Source organism: Sylvia atricapilla, chromosome 17, assembly GCF_009819655.1.
Source record: "Sylvia atricapilla isolate bSylAtr1 chromosome 17, bSylAtr1.pri, whole genome shotgun sequence".
In the NCBI taxonomy this organism is placed as follows: Eukaryota; Metazoa; Chordata; class Aves; order Passeriformes; family Sylviidae; genus Sylvia; species Sylvia atricapilla.
Window position 1 is genome coordinate 8,727,423 of NC_089156.1, and position 19,904 is coordinate 8,747,326.

Here is a 19,904-nt window from a genome sequence, read left to right on the forward strand (position 1 = left end):
TGTTATAGGATCTTTTGTGAAGTATCTCAGGGCTCAGGAGTAGGATAGCTTGTGTAACATGCTTACATTTCCACTGTGTGGAAGAAAAATTTAGGATAGACAAAACAGATATTTTATAATACAATAGTTTTATTGTGTAGCCCATTCAGACAAAGCTAAAAAGAATTTTTATTAAAACTTTGCATATTCTTCTATGATTTCTTTAAATTTAGAAGGTATGTTCTGTATCTTGAAACTCAGGACAAATTTAATGTGCAGAGTATGTCACCAAACTCTTAACTCCCTCACTTCTCACCTGTGAGCTCCAGAAGAAATAATTATTAAAGCAATAACTTTGACTCTAATTTATTTTATCTTTCAATTTCTTCATGTTATTGTCATTGTATATATGAAGCCCACACTTTTAGGAGAAGTATCTAAGTGGGGATGTGATTTTAAACCATAATTGAAAGGTTTCACATTTAATTTGCTGTTAGAATTTGGGAGCTTGTTCATTCTTCTTGTGTATTGATGTATCGGTTTCCTCAGAGCAGGAGTGTCCTTAAAGATACCACAGCCATCCTCTATCCTGCTTGATGTTATTTCATATTCAGACACAGAATTCCTTCATTTCAATACAGACCTTTTGTTTGAATCAATTGCCTCTTCCAGCAAATGATCATCTCAGCCCATTAGTCCAAGCAGCAGCATACCAGGAAGGGCAAGATTGTTTTCAGTCTCACTGTCTGCATGTAAGATAAACTGGATTTTTTGGAAAGAATTCATACAAATATGTTTAAGGTGTACTGTGAGGAGCAGGCAAAGGGGACTGTCTTGGGCAATAAAAGTAGTGTTTTGCTTCAGGACCCTGATAACATTGTAAGTATACCTAAAAAACTATTTAAACTTGTATAGCTTTCTCCACTAAATTAATATAAGTCTCCCATCTTGGGCTGGTAAGAGCTTGTTTGAGGCTGTTGTGCCCACAGAGATGCTGATGGTGTGAGTGCTGGCAGATCCTATGAATGGCTGGAGTCACTGGGTAAGGTGTGGGAATGGGAGGTGGGCAAGGGAGAAAGAGCAGATCTCCTGGTGAGAAGTTTCAGGTGTTAGTTACAGGTGATTTATTTGGCTCTTCCTTACCTGAGACAGCAGATGGTGATGGAAGTTGGCAAGGGAAGGCTGGGAGAGGACTCTTCTCCAGGAGAGGACAGATAGCAGAAAGGGTACTTTTCTGTGCATCTTTGCCTTCCAAGTATTGCTTTGGCCCACATCTTGGCTGAATTACACTTGTCTCCATAGCAGCAGTAATTGTACTTCCTATGGAAAAAAGGAGGGGCAGGTCATAATTAGAAGCAGGTCCCAAACATGGTTTTCTGCTCAGGATCATGTAAGGGTAGAACTGAAGCCTCCGAAGCCAGTAAGAGTATGAACAGTTCTGAAAGCAAACACCTTCCTTGGAATGATGCAGTTAAAATTTAGACTGTGTTTCCTATCCATTGAACTACAGAAATACATTTTGCCATAGGACTATAATACAGATATTTCACAAGCACATCATGTTTATATAATACACAACTGAGGTGCCAGCAGAGACTCACTGTGCTGTGAGGGGAAGGATGAACAGAGCACTGTGGGCGCTGCAGTTCTCTCTCTCTGTGTCTCTCATTATCACCTCTCTTCCCCACATTTTCCCTTCTCCAAGACATGGGGTAAGGCTTTCATTTGAAGCACGAAGGGATGGCATGGAAAATGATGGAGTGTTGTCCCTTTATTTCCTGAAGGGTGTGAGATACATGGAATTTTGTCAGAAGACTTGGTCCGTTAATTAAAAGAGAATTGCTTAATTCCTGTACTTGAGGGGAGTTCCCTCCTCCCAGAGAAGAATTTTCTGAACTCCTTTTTCCCTCTCACAGGCCACACTTGCTCAGCAGCTGCTGTAGCTCATTCACTCATGCAGAGTCTCATCTGTAAACCCTTGCAAGGTGCTGTTATCTGCCTTCAGCATTCTGGCTGGAGGGAGTCAAGGTGACAGACACAGAATCACTGTAATGAATCGAAAGCTGCTTTAATAAATCCAGAAGTAAAAGGACTTGATTTCATTATCCTTCCTGAATTTGCCAAGGGGAGTTTGGTCTGCAGTGCTCTGGCTGTGTGGGTGTTACTGAAGTGCTGGCATCTCACGTGCTGCCAGCCCAGGCAGTACACAGGGAAGTGCTCTCAGTCTTCATGTTCCTGCTGAACGCTCTCCAATTTAGCTGCTACCTAAGTAGAATGACACAATGAACTGAATTCTCATACTGCCTGGATAGCCTGACTAGCAAACTGCTCAACAAGCCATCTCCAACAGGACCTTTTCCTACTTACAGTGTATGATTGCTTCCGGGTGGTGCTCTCTTGGGTTGAGCAGAGGGAATTTCAAGGTGTAAAAAGATACCAGCTTAGAAGTTACTAAAAATGAAGGATTATGTGAAAAACATGATAGTGCATCACATTTATGGTACACCTTGATTGTTCTAGGTTCTTGCCAAAGATTACTTTGAAATGTTTTTTGTCCATTGAGTTACAAGGTTGAGAGGTATCAGATCTGTCTAATAATGCACAGCTTGCTTCTGGTATTTACTGACTGTACAAAAGAAGGACCATATACTGGACTGTCAGATCTACAGTGCAAATTTTAAAAACACCAGTAAATCAAGATGGGTGTAGGCTGGTATTTTGTTGGATGATTTTGTGCCAGCCAGCCCAAATTATGACCATTATTCACTCTAAAGTAGTAAAAGGAATAAAATATGTTTATTTATGTATTCCCTTTTTGCTAGACCTGAGACAATTGGAAGTAGTGTCACCTTTATCTTATCTCAAGTTCCTTAGGAAGCTCACAGTCCAGTGCATCAGTCAGGAGTCATGTTCAGGGAAGGGTGGGCTTTGGTGGGCTCAGCTTCTTTACACAGTTCTGCCATAATGGGCAAAAAGTCCTTCGTAACAATGTTTCAGCCATAAACAGTAACATTTCAATCTCTCACAACAGCTCCTGCATGCTTCCACTTAATTATCCTTACTTGGGAAGAATTTCAAAAACCTCCTGTTGATTATGTCAAAACACCACATTTTCTAATCTGGCTGTGAATTTGACGAAGCTTCATTCTGACAGCCACGTGGAGAGTGGCATTGTCTGATGCTGAGCATTGTCTGATGCTGAGCACTTATTTTCTTGACTCAAGCACCGACTGCTGTGTGCAGAACTCTTAGGAATGGTCAATATGAGTTTTTCAGTTTATGGAAATCTGTGAATTTCAGGGCCCACTGGCTCTGCTGTTGCTGTAGTAGAAGGGCACAGCTCCATGAGACACTAGCTCTGGGGAGTAAAACCAGCTGGAGTTCCTTTTCTGCTCAGCCACACCTGTTCTTTTTAGTCCCTACTGCATTTCAAAGCTTTGTTTTTCACTTGCATCTCTGTGCTGCCGTGTGCACTGTCAATGGTCCAGGGGAAGGTGTGGGAGCAGAGGGGAGTGTGGGATAAGATGGCACCTGCAGAAGGCAGCTTGGGACTGGTGTCTGAGCTGTGTGTTTATCATGGCAGAGTACACACAGTCACTGTGGAAGGGAGTGGCATTTGAACATCGAGGCTACAGCTGAAATATCCCTGTCAGTGCTATGGCCTCCTGAGCCCCAAGGCACGGTGTCCTTCGGGATTGAGGAACTGCAGCAGAAAGAAGCAACTGTTGTATTTCCAAGAGACCTGGCGGTGAATATTTTTTGATCTGTGTTTTGATACTACATTTGCCGTTAAGTTTATTGTTTACCTCTGAGATGCTACATTGTTGGTCATTCCTCACAGCAATGAAAACTACACCTCTGCACCATTTCAATAATATAAGCCCAGAGTAAAATTGTGTTGTGTTCATGCCCTAAGGATTTGTAACTCTCCTGCGCCTATGTTGGTTTATTAGAACAGTCTCAGAACATCCCCCAGAGCTCAGGCTGAAGCTGTGTGATGTTAGAATAAATAACTTGGAGATGGCCACAGTGCCACAGTGCCCAGCTCTGCCTTCAGTCTGCAGCCGCAGCACTGGCAGCGAAAGCTCGACGGGAAAAGACTTCAGCCACACGATAAAGGTGGAACTGCACAGCCCTTCCACCGGCAGCACCGCCTCTCCCTGTGCCCGGGGCTGTCCCTGTGTGCTGGTGCCACACGGGCTGTCCCTGTGCCCGGACACAGCGGCTGTCCCTGTGTGCCGGTGCCACACGGGCTGTCCCCGTGCCCGGGCATAGCGGCTGTCTCTGTGTCCCGGTGGCACCCGGGCTGTCCCCGTGCCCGGGCACAGCGGCTGTCCCTCTGTGCCGGTGCCACACGGGCTGTCCCCGTGCCCGGGCACAGCGGCTGTCCCCGTGTGCCGGTGCCACACGGGCTGTCCCCGTGTGCCGGTGCCACACGGGCTGTCCCCGTGCCCAGGCACAGCGGCTGTCCCTGTGTGCCGGTGCCACACGGGCTGTCCCCATGCCCGGGCACAGCGGCTGTCCCTGTGTCCCGGTGGCACACGGGCTGTCCCCCGTGCTGTCCCCGTGCCGGGTGACACCGACAGGGGGCGCAAGAGCCTCTCCCGCGCGCGGCGCCCCCTGGCGGCCCGGTGTGTCTGTGCCCGCGGCGGGCTCGCGTGCGGCGGGGGCGGGGCCGGGCGCGCGGCGGGGGCGGGGCCGGGCCGGCACCGCCCCTGAGCTGCCGCGCGCCGGGCGGGCCGGGCCGGGGCCGGGTCCTGGTTCGGGTCTCGCCGCCCGCGATGCGCCCGGGAGCGGCCGCGCCCCGCGGGCCCCGGGCGTGACCGCTGCGGGCGGAGCCGCCGCCTGGGCACGGAGCCGCCCATGGCCCGCGCGGCCGGGCCGGCTGCTGTCCCGCGGGACGCGGCGCGGGCCTGGTGGCGGGGCCGGGCAGCATGACCGCGGGCTGCGGCCCCGCTGCGCCCGCCGCCCCAGCGCCACCTTGATGTTGCACGTCCCCGCTCTACAAATATGATGAAATGGCAGCCCCGGAAAAAGGTGAGTGCCGGCAGGGTCCGCCCCGCTCCCTCTCGCGCTCCCCTCGCCCCGGCGGGATGCGGGCGGTGCGGGCCGGGCTCGGCGCTCGGCGGTGCCGGTGCCCGCGGAGGCCCCGCGCCGGGCGGTGCGCGGTGTCCGTGCGGGGCCGCAGCGCTGGACGCGGAGCAGGGCGCTTTTCGCTTTTCCGTGGCGCTTGGCAGTGCATTTTATGGATATTCTTTGAAGGGAGAACCCAGCAAACCGAGTGTGCTGTGCCGCCCCTCTGCGGCAGTGACCCTTTGCTCCTGGCAGCTGTGGACTATTAAACTTTTTATTTTCTTTTTTTTTCCCTTTTTTTTTTTTTTTTTTTTCGTTTGGGAAAGCCTGCTTTAACCAGCAGGGCTCCTTCTGTAGCATGTTGTGTGATACTGTGTCTTACATCAGGGAAGAAATAGAAATCATATGTGAAAGGCATGAGAGTGTCTCTGGCTGTGAGTGTGAGACACGAATAAACGGTGTTAGACTGTCCTGGCTGGAACGTGCCTTGCGCCACTGCAGCTCGGGGTGATCAGTCAGACTTTGTACGCTGGTACCTCATCTCTTTTCAGCTAGTCTGATGCTGTTCCTTCAGGATTTTTCGAGCAAGTGATTGTACCTAGTGAGAGGAGTTCTTATTTCAAGTCATTGTCTCGAAAGAAAGATAAACAGATGACAGTCAAGCTTGGTGGGAGTGTCGGTGCATTTTTCAGGCTCCTCTGTGCCTCCTTTAAAACTGGTTCTAAGATGTCTACAAGCTGTAGATTTTTAAATGTCTGTTTTTACTATTTTCAAGTGAATGTGCAGTCACTCCTGTGGTTACGGCTGTGGAAACCCCTCCAGGCCATGGTTACAGCTGTATTGACTGAACCACTGAAATATTATTCTTGGCTGTTGGCTGGACTCCTCGGCTCTGGAAGATTCTGTTCAGAGTGTCAGGATTCACTCGGCAGTATTGGCTCACCCCACTTGTGCTTAAATCACCATGTCAGATGGTTGTTCTTTTTTTTCTGCATTATTGTCTGTGTCCGAGTCGAGTTGATTTTGGGCAACCAAATTTGATTGCATAGAGGGTACACGAGACAGCTGAACTTCTCTGAACTGTCAGGCATCTTACTTGTCTGAGCAAAACATGATTCCTATTGCTGATATGATGTGATGCAAACTATGTTCGTGTTGGACCAGGCTGTGTTTTCAGCTGTAGCCCCAGTGAATCTCAGCAGAGGTTATTTAGTCCGTGCTGCCAGCAGCCTCACGTGAGCGCGGCTGGGATTTCTGCTGGCCCGCTGCCTTTGCAGTGCTGCCGTCATGTGCTGCTCAGAGTAGCCTCAGGAAAGGGGCTCGTGCAGACCACGCAGGAGGTTCTGCTGCCCCAGGTCTGGGGAGAGCAGAAAATGAGGCAGTGCAGCACTCAGTGGTATCAATACCCCCTGGTACTGCTGGTCCTTTCCTCAAGTGACTTCCAAGAAGTCATTTCCCTGCCTTGTGCCTATTAGAATACCCAAATTAGAGAGCTGAATGCATGTGCTGCTTCACTGAATCGGGAGTCTCCCTTGATTTATTTATACTCGTGTTCTTGTGCTTTACCCATGTTTTTATTGTCAGATGTTTAAGGTGTTGCTCACTGAGAGATATTTGCTTTCACAGCTGTGAAATGGTGCTGTGTAGAATCTCATGCAGTTTATTAGTCCTGTGTGTAACCCTGGAGTATGCTCCTTTGTCTGGTGATTTCCCAGATACAGCTATTGCCTGGAATGTGTAACGGGTTCTCTTGCCTTCAGCAAGTGAAAAACTGAATTTGCTTGTGACTGAAATCCTCCTGTTCTGTTGTAAACCATGTGTCTTTTTAAGTTTAGAAAATTACTGTTGTTTACTAATTTTTTCTCAAAAGCATCAGAACTAATAAAGACTCTTTTCCTGTGGACTTTGGTGACTCACCTCTGGCTCCACTTCCTTCCAGGTTTCCCCTGCATCCTTGACTTCTAGTCCAGAGCAAGGTCTGTGCTGGCCAAGTGCCCTGGGACATGGGCACTGGGCCCAGGAGCCAGAGGCTGCCAGCGCAGTGTGTGAGTCTGTTGCCTTGGGAAGTCAGGCTGGAATTCCAGCATGAGATGTCCCCCGTGTTTGGGTGAGCACAACTGTGCCACAGCCTCTCAAGAGCCAGTAATTGTACAGGATCTGGCTACTGCCGTGACTGATTCGTTATGTTGATCATGTTCTTTGAAAAGTGTAAAATCAGTCATGTCAGTGTGTTCAGCGGCTCAGTTTTTTAGGAATTACATAGAATCATAGAATTGTTATGTTTGGACAAGATCACCAAGTCCAGCTGTCAACCCTGCATCACCATGTTCACCACTAAAGCATGTAAAGCACTAAAGTGCCACATCCACATGTTTTTCCAGGGATGAGGACTCCGCTGCTACCCTGGGCAGCCTGTGCCAGGGCTGGACAACTCTTTCCGTGAAGAAATTTTCCATAATGCCCAACCTAAACCTTCCCTGGTATAACTTGAGTCTGTTTCTTCTTTTCCTGTCTCTTGTTACTCAGGGAAATAACTCCCAGGTGGCTACAGCCTCCTTTGAGGGAGATGTAGAGAGTGAGAAGATCCCCTCTGAGCCTCCTGTTCTCAGGCTGAGCCTCCCCAGCTCCTTCTGTCTCTCCTCATCAGATTTGTGCTCCAGATTCTTCCCCAGCTCTGTTCCCTTCTCTGGTGACCTGTTCCATGATCTCCTCTGGCACTGAGGGCAGGCTGACAGTCTTGTAGTTCTGGAACTAAAACCTTTCCCTTACCAAAACCTCTTTTTGAAGCTTTCTTCGACTTCAGGGTAGAGTTTGCTGGCAGAGCCACGTGTGCTGTGCACAGGATGCTGGTTCAAGCAGCTCCATCAGTGAAATGGTGATTTTTTGCTGGATCCCATTACCCTGGACTTGCCTTGAGCTGCTCTGACCTGTTGTTGGATTAGCTACAGCCTCTGGGCTAAGGGGAGAAAAGATTGGAGGTGGTATGGTCACGTTTGCTAATGCAGAATAGTGAATCTGTGGATAATAATAAAAATGTCGTTATACTTGTGAGTGCATAATGGGGTACTGGAGTTCAGGTGAGAGCACTCCTTTCTGAACTGTTCAAGCCAGCAAGTTGTGTAAATTGGTGCTTCATGTTTATGAAATGTATTTTGTTTTTATGTAGGAGCAGTGTGGGTAATTCCGCCTGCTTGAGCCTGATAACAGCAACTGGTTTGGATACTAAACAAAATCGCATACAGGAGTCAATTGCTAATCGATTCTGTGACTAAATGCTGGATGAAACCTGAACTGACTGTGGTGGGTGTGGATGTCATGAGGGATTCAGTAAATCATCAATAGCAACACAGTACTGAGCTGAGCTGTCCCTTTGTTCCTGACTGCCACAAGTTAGGCATACTTACCAAGAGCATTTCAGTAAGAAGATTCATTCATGTGTAAGTGCCTCTGTGTACAAACATCATCTTCAGTTTTCCTGGAGTACAGAAGAAAATATGCTCTTAGTAAATTCATGCAAATCTCATTATCTCTCTGCCATAACTTACTGTCTTGGAGATCTATGTTGGTTTTTTGACTCTGAATCTGTATATCATGGTATGTCCAAGTCCTCTGTTTGGATTTTCAGTGCGTGCTCGAGCCTGGAGTAGTGCATTTTATCTTGGTCATTGTTTAATAGTAGGATCCAAAAGCTCAGATTTTATTTTTCTTTTAATCTGTAACTTCGTGCCACCATTCCTGGCTCCATCTGTCCCTGCTGCTACTGAATCTGGGCACACACATCATGTTCTGCATGGGAGAGGAGCTGTTTTCTCACTGTGCCATTTGGAGCTTAAGTGGGATTGAATTGGGAGTGTTTGGGTTCCTGGGACAACCTCCGTTATTCACTAGAAACAATGAAATACCTTTTTGTGACCTTGTTCTTGTCAGTAATGATGTCTGTGTGACTCTTACAAGCAAGCACGGTGGGGAATCTACAGTGATTGCAATCTGTATTGTACTGCAGCTAAAATGTCACAGGCTGTAGAGTCCTTTTCCATAGGGAATGGAATGGGCTCCCTCCTGGGTGGGCTATTGGTGTAAGTCACTTTTTCACTCTATTGTGGGGCGAAATGGGTTATGCTGTGGAAAAGGACTGGGGAATGCTTGCAAGACTGATAATTCCTGCAAAGGAGCTTGAGCTTAGGTGACCTTGGTGTCCTTTGGGCATGTTGGCAGGTGATGAGCAACACTTAGATTGGTTGCGTGAGGATTTACTGATGTGGCAAATGCCATGATTTTTCTAAGCTAGAAAATCAAATTCATTTCCCAGAATTCTGTTCATATTAGGAGAAAATAAGCAAATTGATTTTTTTAAAATACTTTTCCCTTTTTTCTTCCCCTCCTTTCTCACTCATGCTTCTTTCACCACTTTCATAACTGGCTGTTATCAGAGGAGTATTCAAAAGCTTTCCCATTTTATATTTCTTAAGAGACTTTTAAAATCTGTATCTACCCTCTTACATGCTTAAATAAACAGAAATGGATAGTATTCCTGACCTGTTAAATATTACAGATCTTTTCCATTTAAGGCAATACAGTCCTTGGCTCTGGAATGATGTTATGCCTGATTTCATAGCGATCTGGGCTGGTAATCCGTCATTCTGCTGTGATGGACCACTGTCCTGCCTTCCTTCAACAATGAAATCAAAAAGCTTCTTTCAGAGAGGGGGGAGCATGAGGGCACCTCCTCGAGGGGAAGGCTAACTGGGTGGGAACTCGGCTGATAGGGCTGATTTGAATAATTCCAGTAGAAAAGTCTGCAAAATCCTGATCGGTCTTACCCCATTTCCCACAAATTTCTGCGATGAAATTTGCACTTTATAACTGCAGTGCATTATCTAAGCTTCTTTATATCTGATAAGAGTGACTCTATCGTCATTTCCAGTCTTATGGGCATAGTAATATGTGTGACATCTCCTTGGTGTTGCAAACTCTTTTTCTGTACAGCAAAGACCAAGCAACTTTTGAGGGGACAGTCCCCCAAAACATTATCATTTTGTCCCTCACTGTCAGATTGCTGTTGCATTTGTCGTCTCTTGTACTTGTGCTTCAGGATCTCCTGGTGTATGGATGATTGACTTCCACCTGTCTGTGATCATTTAGAGTCTTTCAACACACTGAACACTCTTTGGTAATACTGTTTGAGTATTGGGTTTGACTGTTGGGTCAGTCATGAGCCCTGATCAGCTTGCTTTGAAAACTTGTGTCTGCAGTGTCTGGAAGATGCTGTGCTATGAGCAAGCTCAGCCCATCGCTGGTGGCTCAGGTGCTGCAGAAGGTCAGTGAACACTGTGCTCCCCTTTCCACAGGCTTGGAGCAGGATCTGTTTGGCTGCACTGCTGGAAGGCTGAATTGGGATATTATACAGTAACAGAGATGTCTGGGGGCAGCAGCAGTCCAGTGGATTCTTTTCCCACACTTGGTCACAAGAGATGTAGGATTGTACATATTTGCTTATGAAAAATGGTGAATAACTGACATTACATGTTCCTGACAGACATTTTCCTTATGCACGAGGAGAACAGCTGACAGACATTTTCCTTGTGCACAAAAGCAACAAATGCAAATATTAGTTTCTTGTAACCTCTGGTATTTTGTTTGCATTTATACAGTTTTTGCAAATACTGGAGCAGCTGTTGCCATGCTTGTCCTTATTGCCCAAAAAGGAATGCATATCCAAATGCTGTCTTGGAGCCTTTGATTCACTCAGCAGAAAAGAACTGTGTGTCCAATACGCAGTGTTATAACTGATCTTCCTTTCATGTAATCTGTGGATATGATCTATTCCTCCTCTTCTGCATGCACTTCTAAAAATCTGTATCTTTTAGGCTTTTATTAGAACCTAATGATAGGGGCATTAAGTAGGGTTTGCTGATTCTTGTTAATGTTATCAAAGATAGATGCATATTTTGGCAGAGCAGAACCGTGGGTTAATCAATGTGATGGCAGCATACAATTCACCAGGAAAATATTCCTCCTCTATTTCCTAAATAGAGGGAATTTGATGGGAATGTCCTTTGCAGTAAGTGCTGTACTGCAGAATTTCAGTGTAGAAGATAATTATTACTTGTAATTATGGAAATTTCTGCAAGGGAAATAGTTTGAATTTGTTCCTGTTAGGAAGTGGAATTGCTCTGCTTGCAATATTTGAATCCTTTTAGATGATTAATGCAATCTTCCTTAATTCCTGTGTATGAGTCTTGTAACCTTCTGATACACCTAAAATCATCCCTTCAGTCCTGCTCATCCATTTGAATTTCTGCTAAAGCTTACACTGGTTTAGAAGAAAAATCCATGACATGCACAAAGCTTCTCTTAAACTGAGTCTGTTACTTCAAGAGCAGATAAAAGAGGTTAAAAATGAGCATGAAGTTAGATGTAGGTGAAGGTGAGAGAAGAGGATGTGATAGCTGGCTAAGGTCAAACCTTATGCCTTATAGCAAGGGTGCATGATGAGTACATTGTACCTGCACTGCACTCTGGAGTCAGGTTGCATTTGTAGGCACTGCTCTGCACAGCTCATTGTCTTGCTGTTTTTGTATGTATTTGTCAGAGTTCTGTATTTGAATTGAACACTGGAAAATAGTATCATGATTTGAAGTCTTTCTGATTAGTTTCAATGTCACTTCACGATGTTTTGTGGAAAAAAAAATGAAGTCTTCAGCTGCCAAATGGCATTAGTGCTTTTTAGCATATTTGTAACATTCTTCTCTGTGTTACCTTATGTAAGCAGACGTACTCTGCTCTGGTAAATCGACCCTTGTAATAGGGATTGCTGGGTCAATTTGTGAGAGAAGCAGCAGCTTGTATTGCTAAAAATCTTTAACTGGAACTTGGAATATTCGTTTGACAGGAGCAGCTAAGCGTACAAATCTGAGAAAATACAGGTAAGATGGAATTGTGGAATTCCTTGATACAGGTTGGATGGACTGGTTCAGCCATAGAGTGTTTGGGAAGGAGAGCTTGCCTCTGGGTGAATGGAAAAGGATTCTCTATATGGGGCAAACACAGTGGTTCATAACTGGGCCTAATGTGGGGCAACAGCAGAAGCCCAGCATAGAGGGATTTGTTTGCAGAGATGCTGGTTTGAAGAGTTTGGACTAATGAATAGGGAAATGTTCTCAGATTGCTTTCTCCTACGCTGCAAAAACCAAGGCTTTATAAATAATAAAATACCTGTCTGTGTCATCAGTTTAATTGGAATAATCTCTTAGACCATTACTCTTTGCTTAGCCACAGTTAAAAGTGTCAGTAACATTCCTACTGGGATATTTATTGAAGCTGTATGGATTGTGCTGTCAGCATAGCTTGAGTTTGTTCCCCAAAAGCACAGCTGCCTGGTCAGAGCTGCTCCCTGCTCCTGCCCTGCACATCCTGGGGCAGGCTGGGATGCTGTGTGGATCCAGGGCTGCTTGGGAGTGACCCTAGGAAAGTGTGTTTGATTGCAGGAGGCTTGTTTCCTCAGCACCTCGCTGCACTCCAAGCCTTGATGGTACTGTTTTTTTGAGTTTGTTTTTTTTTTTTCTTTCAGTGAGTAGTAAGTTGTGTTTTCAAAAAACCTGGTTTTTTTTGTTATATGAAAATGCAGGTCTTCCTGTCAGAGTCACTTATTGTTTCTTTTATTCTTGTTTTTATTATTTAGTAGCTTACTACATTTAATGGAGTAAATGAGGATTGTGAGATGAACCTAAGTGCGACAACTTTCTGCAAACTATGGTTGCATGCTTTCCAGGGCAGCACTAACAATTCAGTGCCTTCAGCTATTTGAATAACCCACATCTAGACTTGTTTTGTTTCTTGCCTGATGTATGCTACATTGAAACAAAATTGCACAGCTGACATGGGGATGTTTATGGGATTGGCTGGTCTGAAACTCTGTAATCTGAATTAGCTCTGGTGCAGGGTCCAAAGGGATTGTGCAGGTCTGGGAGCTGCTGCCACTTAAGATTAATTGAGATGCTGTGTATTTGTAAAGAAGCATGCCAAAATTAAATTAAACAGCTATCAGAGGGATAAAACCAACTGTCTGATCTCCTGGGAAACCATGCTGGTTTTCTTTTAGATTTCTTTGTATTTTTTCTTCGTACTCTGCCATTACTCTTTCCTTTTCTGATCATCTTATAACCTGCCAGGTGATGATATCAGCTCATCTATCCTGAAACCCAAGTCTGGAATGGAAGGAAAGGCAATTCCTTTGATACTCTGGCAACTACCCACATTTCCCTGACAAACCTGCTATGTTGTGACTTCCTTCAGCAAACACCATTTTGACAGGCTGTCCGTGTGTCTTCTATATGGATGGCTGCAAGAGTCTATTCTGTCCTCTCTTAAAGTGGAATCACACCTAAGCAAGCATGAATTAACCTCCATAAAGCATTCTACTATTTTTACTCTTAAGTGGCAGGAAGGAGGGACTTAGCTGATACATAAAATATCCAGCTGTGTTATTCATGTTAATTAGGCTTTTACAGAGACTCCTATTACCTGGCACCATCCCATTTTCCATAGAAATGTTACTCTGTTTTGGTTGGAGAGCCCTTCCATGAATTTCTGGGTTCTGAATATTAGCTCTTGCTCAGATGCAGACTCATGACAAGGATATCTGGGCAGAGAAACACCTTTGCCAGTCTCTCACAACATGTAATGCAAACCACAGCTTTTCCCTTCTCAGACTTGCTGCAAATTCTTCCATTGAGCATGGTGAGGCGCTGGCACAGGGTGCCCAGAGAAGCTGTGGCTGCTCCATCCCTGGAAATGTTCAAGGCCAGGTTGGATGGGGTTTGGATTGTGGAAGGTGCTCCCTGCCCATGGCAGGGGGCGGCGCTGGATGAGCTTTAAAGTTGCTTCCTGACCAAACCACAGAACCAGTGATTCTGTGAATAGCTTCCTTCATGTGGAAGAGTGCAGTCCCTCAGCCTCAGCAGTCCATCCAGATCACCTTTGATGCTGGAACCACCAGTGTCTTGTTATAACTGCTGCACTTGAAAAGTCTGGGGGTAAGCTTTGTTTGGTGTAGAAAGAGCTGAGAAATCATTGAAGTAATGTTTAACTTCTGTCTGGGTTTTTCTAAGATCAGATCAATGCAGCTGAGATTAAAGAAAGGAAGAAAACATCTTCCTTTCAGGAAGTAAAGCAGCTCCCACAGTAAGTGTTCCTATTGAGCTACAGTTTTCTTCTGCGTGCCACCAGTTATTAGCAACACTATAAAGAATAGATTTCTTAGGTTGTACGAAAAGCAGGTTGAGCTGTAGAGTATTTTGCAGTGAAAAAATGTGCTTGAAAGTGAGCCAAAAGCTGTCATTTCCCTTTTCATCTATTAAAAAGTACATTAACACTGTCAATCATCAGGCTTCAGAGGTTAGGCAAATACAGTCAGTATCTGCCAATAAAATCAAGGATTTAACACATCTCGCTATCAAAGTTAGATTAGAGAGAGAAATTTGCTATATGGGCATAAACCCCAGCTGTGCTCCAGCCTGGGTGACTTCTAAACAAGTGCATGATGCTTTGAAATCCACAGTGTTCCTGCAGTTAAAGCAGTGTGAGTGGCTGGGCAGCAAGGGCAGCACTCCTGCCTGTCCTGCATCTTCTTGTCCTGGGGAAGGGTGGGAATCAGTGAAATCTGTCAGCACTTGCTCACAGGGTGTCCCAGTTGTAATGCAGCTGGTTGGATGGTGATGAGTTGTTTGAGTACAGGTGTCACTTTTATGTATTTTTCTTAGACATTAATTCTGTTCTTTGTGTAGCTGGCAGAAGATAAAAGTATTTGGTGGATTCTCTGCGCTGCTTTCCTTTCTAATTGGCATTATCTTCTGAGCAGTAGCAGCAAAGTCCATCCAACAGTCCAGGCTAAAAGTCAACTGAGTTAGCAGAGAAATTCCTCTCATCCTCAGTAGCTGTTGGATGTGGGTCTGCCCGACCATTTTATATCAGGATTGCTGAAGACATTAGTGTTGAGTAGTGTGTATTATTTTTCTGACACTGTAGATTGAGCTTAAGACCTTGTCAAACCTTGCTTTTACTGTCTTTTAAGAAGCAGGTGTGTGTGTGTGTTTTTGTTTGTGGTTTGTTGTTGTTTTTGATTTTTTTAATCGTCCTCCTTAGAAGTCTTCAGAGCCTATGGAAATGTCCATTTCCCCTGATACCTTCCCCCTTTCCCACCACAAAGCTTTTTAACACTTCAGCAGCAGTTGTTTTACTCTCTCTGCAGCTAACTGGATATTGCAGCAAGAATGTGGAGTTTGTGCATGCTTGTTTTTATGGGAAAGTGTTTCCTGGACCCAGAAACCTCCATATTGTACATTACTCAAACTACCTATGAGCTAAACAAGAACTTCTGGGCTAGTAATGATTTTTTTTTAGTGGTTCTGAGTGTTTGCAGTGACTTTGAGGGTGTACTGGTGGTTCAGGATGGCCAATCTTGCCACCTGGCTCAGGGAGCTCTGGAGAGCTGTGCCTTTTTTTTTTTGAGCCTTTCCCCATTTTGGCCTTGAAACTGGATTTTTTTATTTGTCCTGGTTGGGGAATAGGACATCTAGATCAGATGAAATTGTAAACATGCTACAGCTCTGTGAGTTAAAAGCAATTCAGCTGTTTTAAATGTAAATGGTGTAGGATTATATACTTGATTTGTTATAGCTTCCTAATTCTGCTTGCCTCAGCACTTTCCTGGCAGTTAATTGCATCAGGGCTCGGAGAAACATTCCATAAGCTGCTGAAGACAGCTTTGCCACAATCTGACACACTTCTCCCTTGGTTACATAGCAAATGGACACTCTGGGATAATTAGTTAGGAGGAGCTCCAGTGGCCTCCAGTGGGTACTGTTCTTTGCAGCCTTTTGCCTGTGAAATCCTCTCACTTCCAAGCCTAGAGGTCTTTTGTTTTGGGTATCAGTGTGTGTGCAGTGATTAAGTCTGTGTTTTGGTGGGTAAAGAAATGTAGGGAAATATTTAATATTTTGCACAGGCGCTCAGTGAGGGAGATACAAAGTTCCCCAACTTTGTAAAAGCAATTACTTAAGCTTTTCCCTAGTTTTCTTCAATGCACAGAGGAAGTCTTGGGAGAGTAGTAATGCATTTAGGTTCTCACTATGACAGAACCAAGGTCTTAGCTGCAAAAATACCCTGTTCAGTTTGATCTCAGGCAAGGACTTGATGGCATTGAGATGGGAACTCCCCAGTTACAGTCATGCCTAAGTTCACGGGTCTAGGGTACAGGTTTAATCACTGTCTTTTTTGTCTTCATTTTTCAATCTTCAGTGTTTGTTTTCTTGCTTCTGTAGGTCAGCATCCCTCTGAATAGGCTGTCTTTGTGCTCTCACAATTCTGACTGGCTCTGTACATGGCTTTAAAAAGCAGGACGTGATAAACCCCAAACTGTTAACAATTAGTGCAGTCTGGCGAGTTGCTCTGTGTAGTAGGCTGTCTGATGTGAAATAATGCATTAGAGGAAAATTTTCCTAAGGGAAATTAGACTAAATATGCAGGTGGACCATGTGTCTCACTCTTCTGGAGATGATGTGTCTTCTGAGGCATAATTAAAATTCTTTACAATTATTTTCACAATACACGGTGAATGGATAAGTGTGACAGGTGAATGACAAGCATATATGCAGACTAGGGCAAGCAGAATGGGTGAATATAGTATTCTGAGTAAAACTTTTGTTATAAGCTGAATTCCCAGCTGTTGGCATATAGATGTGAAATTGAGTCTGCCATTCTAAATGCTGATTTCTTTTCTTTGTGCTTCTTTTTGTATGTTGAGCCTCTTACTAGCTCTTTCTTCCAGGGGTTGTGGCACATTGAGTTTGTAGCAGTGGAAGCTGAGGGGATGGTCTGTGGCTCACTCCGCTGAGTTTAGGGAGAAGTAATGTCCCTTCTGATGTGGCAAGGCAGTAACAGATCCATTAGCCTTCACACAGAGCTTTTGGCTGCCTCAGTCAGTTTCCTGTTTGCTTAGAGCATCTACACCCTAGAGGCTTAAAAGACTGATGACCTGCCAGGTGCTACATTTACTTCTTAAACAGGTTAATAGATTTTCTAGTTTTAACCTTAATCTTATCTTGTTAATCATCTCAGCATTGACTGATTTATGTTTTTGTTCCAATAAGCAGTTGAAAGTAGGATCCACCCCATTATAAATGTTAGCTATGTTAACCTGTACTCACTTATGTTGCATTGCAGCACAGGTGACCTCAAATCTTGCAGTCATTTCCAAAGACATTAACAAGTCCTTATGGTCCTGATAATGGTTGAACTGTCTACTTCCATGAGAAGTCTGTGGCTGCTGTAGTAAATCCTAGAAACCATGGACCCCACCCCACTGGTTCATCCCTTCGGAGTTAGAATGTGGCTCATGTCATTTGTACCAAGAGTCCAAAGGATCACTGTCTTCACATGAAGCTGTACCCCTTGTCTGTGTGGGCTGTGACAGTGAGTGGAGGTACTGCAAGGAGGTGTCCCCACTCTCCGTATTTGCTGCTGTTTCGTTTGCCATGTCCAACTGAGTCCATTTGACCAGTTCAGGTTCCAGTGGGACACAGGCATTTCCTTGCCTGATACTCATTTTCATGGGAGAATAGTCTTGGTTTGAGAGGGACCCAGAAGTACCATCAAGTCCAACTCTTCAGTGAGTGATCCATGGGGTGGACCCCATGACCTTGGCATTATTAGCACCATGCTTTAACCAACAGAGCTAATCTCAGGCTCTCACTTGACCAGCCTTGAATCTGTTGAGGTGTTCAGCAGTTTGAATGCAGACAGCACTGATGCTTTTGTCTTGTGCAAAAGATCACTTAAAGCTGCATTGAAATCAGTTGTCCCTTAACGACCTGGAGCTGTTTCAGGGGTTCTTATCCTGGGGTTTTTACACTGCAGCCCTGTGCCTCCATCTGAAGGGGGAAGTCTGACGCTCAGGAACTGGCTTTGTATGGACCGACTTCCAGGAGTGTTTTCATTTCCATTTATCTCGAGTCTCTCATTTAGGAGCACATGAAGGCAGAGTCTGTCTGCTGCTACTGGAGTGTGTCCTGCTTGGCCTCCTGTCCCCTGGGATGGGGCCTGTCCCCTCTCCTGCAGCCGCAGGCCCCGCTGCCATGGAGACACATCACCAGTGGCCATTACAGTGGTGCTGAGATGGCGGCTCCTGCTGTGCCTGCAATTCCCATCATCCTGCTCCCATCAGCATTTTCCTGGTTTGAATCCTGCTTTGATGAATTCCATCTTCTCCATGCTCACAGCACAGTGCCCTCCCAGTCATACATTCTCAGATGTAATGCTTTGTGGCCCAACACAAGCTGTCTCTCTCTTACCGTGGTGCCTTTTAATCATTGAGATGCAGCATTTTGAGCTGTTTCTGCCATCTGCTTTTTGCATAAGGCTTCTCCTGGCTTTCACATGGTGCGTAAGAAGTCTGGAGATCTGCATCTTCCCCAGAGAAAAGGTGGTGGTGTGCCCATGGGATCCAGCTTGGGATACCTGTAATTCCAGTATTATCTGGGACCCAGTGTAATCTCTGTTCATAAAATGGGAAGTTTTCTGCAACAGGCAAGTCGTGTGGATTTTGATGTACCTTCCTTTGCCAGAACTGTAGCAAAGAATACACTAATCAGGCAACACATCTGTGGATATAATTTAAATGTTATTTACTTGCTGGCTGTCAAATTGGATTCAATTTATTGTAGTTCAGTTTGGAAATGGTTCAGAACTGGTTCTGAATGATGGCCTGCAAGTCCTATGTAGCCTCTGGAGGCTCTCATGCTGGCCAGGGCCTTTGGTGGAGGTGTCAATAGTGTCTCCTCCTCTGGTGGGCTGCCAGGCACTTGATCAGTGTAAGCAGGGCTCATATCACTTGCAGCTGCTGCAGGGTGGCCTGTGGTAACTGTGAGACAGCTCTCAGGCTGTGGGCAGGGCCCTGGGCCTTGCTCTGTACACCATTTTCTTGGGGTATATATTTCTCATGAAGCTGCTGCAGGAGCTGTAGTTCTGTAAAACCCTGGGACAGTCAGCCTGGCTTCTTCAGAGCATCCAGCAGGAAACTGCCCTAAAGTCCTGGTGACTGTATAAAGCACTGATCAGTTCATTGTTTTAATTTTCACTGTGGTTCCTTTCAGCTTCTGGCTCTCTAGCATTCACAATACAATTCCATCTTTGTTTTGGTGTCACGGTCTAATGTGTGGTGGCTGGTGACAGTGCTATGCACGGAGCTTGTGGAGTCTCTCTGAATTAGTTTGCTCGCATCTGTGGGAAGAACTGGAGCCAAAAACCTCTCCTTTCAGAGGATTAGAATCACATCATTACTGGAGGGAGTTCAGAGAAGAGTGAAAAAAGTGATTAGGGGCCTGGAGGGACTGATGTATGAGGAAAGATCAAAGGGGCTGAATTTGTATCATTTGGATAACTGACTGAGTGGGGAACATAAAAGTCTGTGATTATGGAATGTATATGAACAGGGATGTGTCAGGGAGAGATTATTCAATGTGGGATGATGGGGGCAATGGAATTACAGTATAAAGGGGAAAACAGCTGTTAAATAGGAAAATTTCCCAACAATGAGTCTGGGTGTTCAGTTGTCTCTTACTGTGAAGCCGGTAACTTGAGCTATTGCTTTTTAATTTACTGATGAACACATAAAATGTTTCAAATAGAGGTAAGATTGGTGCAGCAATGGCTCTCTTTTGTCCCTTTGGCCTCTGTGACTGCTCTGCAAGGTCCATCCAGCTTGGGTGGGACTCGCTGAACTGAGAGCAATGAATCATCAGAAAAAGGCCTTTCCTGGCTTTTTTGTCAGATTGATGTGAGCAGGCTGAGAAGAG

The 19,904-nt window shown here is 45.2% G+C and overlaps 1 protein-coding gene across 3 annotated transcripts in view; it reads left to right on the plus strand.

Annotated features, from left to right (window-relative positions):
* TTC28 (tetratricopeptide repeat domain 28) overlaps positions 1-19,904 on the plus strand; it is a 108,423-nt gene that overhangs the window by 25,389 nt on the left and 63,130 nt on the right. Inside the window, exon 1 of one of the 3 annotated variants that reach the window (XM_066331507.1) lies at positions 4,924-5,016. The exons of the other annotated variants lie outside the window; for them this stretch is intronic. Within the exon in view, the coding sequence (XP_066187604.1) occupies positions 4,990-5,016 (27 nt within the window). The 5' untranslated portion in view covers positions 4,924-4,989. Of the gene's footprint in view, positions 1-4,923; positions 5,017-19,904 lie in introns of those variants that run through there. 3 annotated transcript variants of the gene reach the window in all.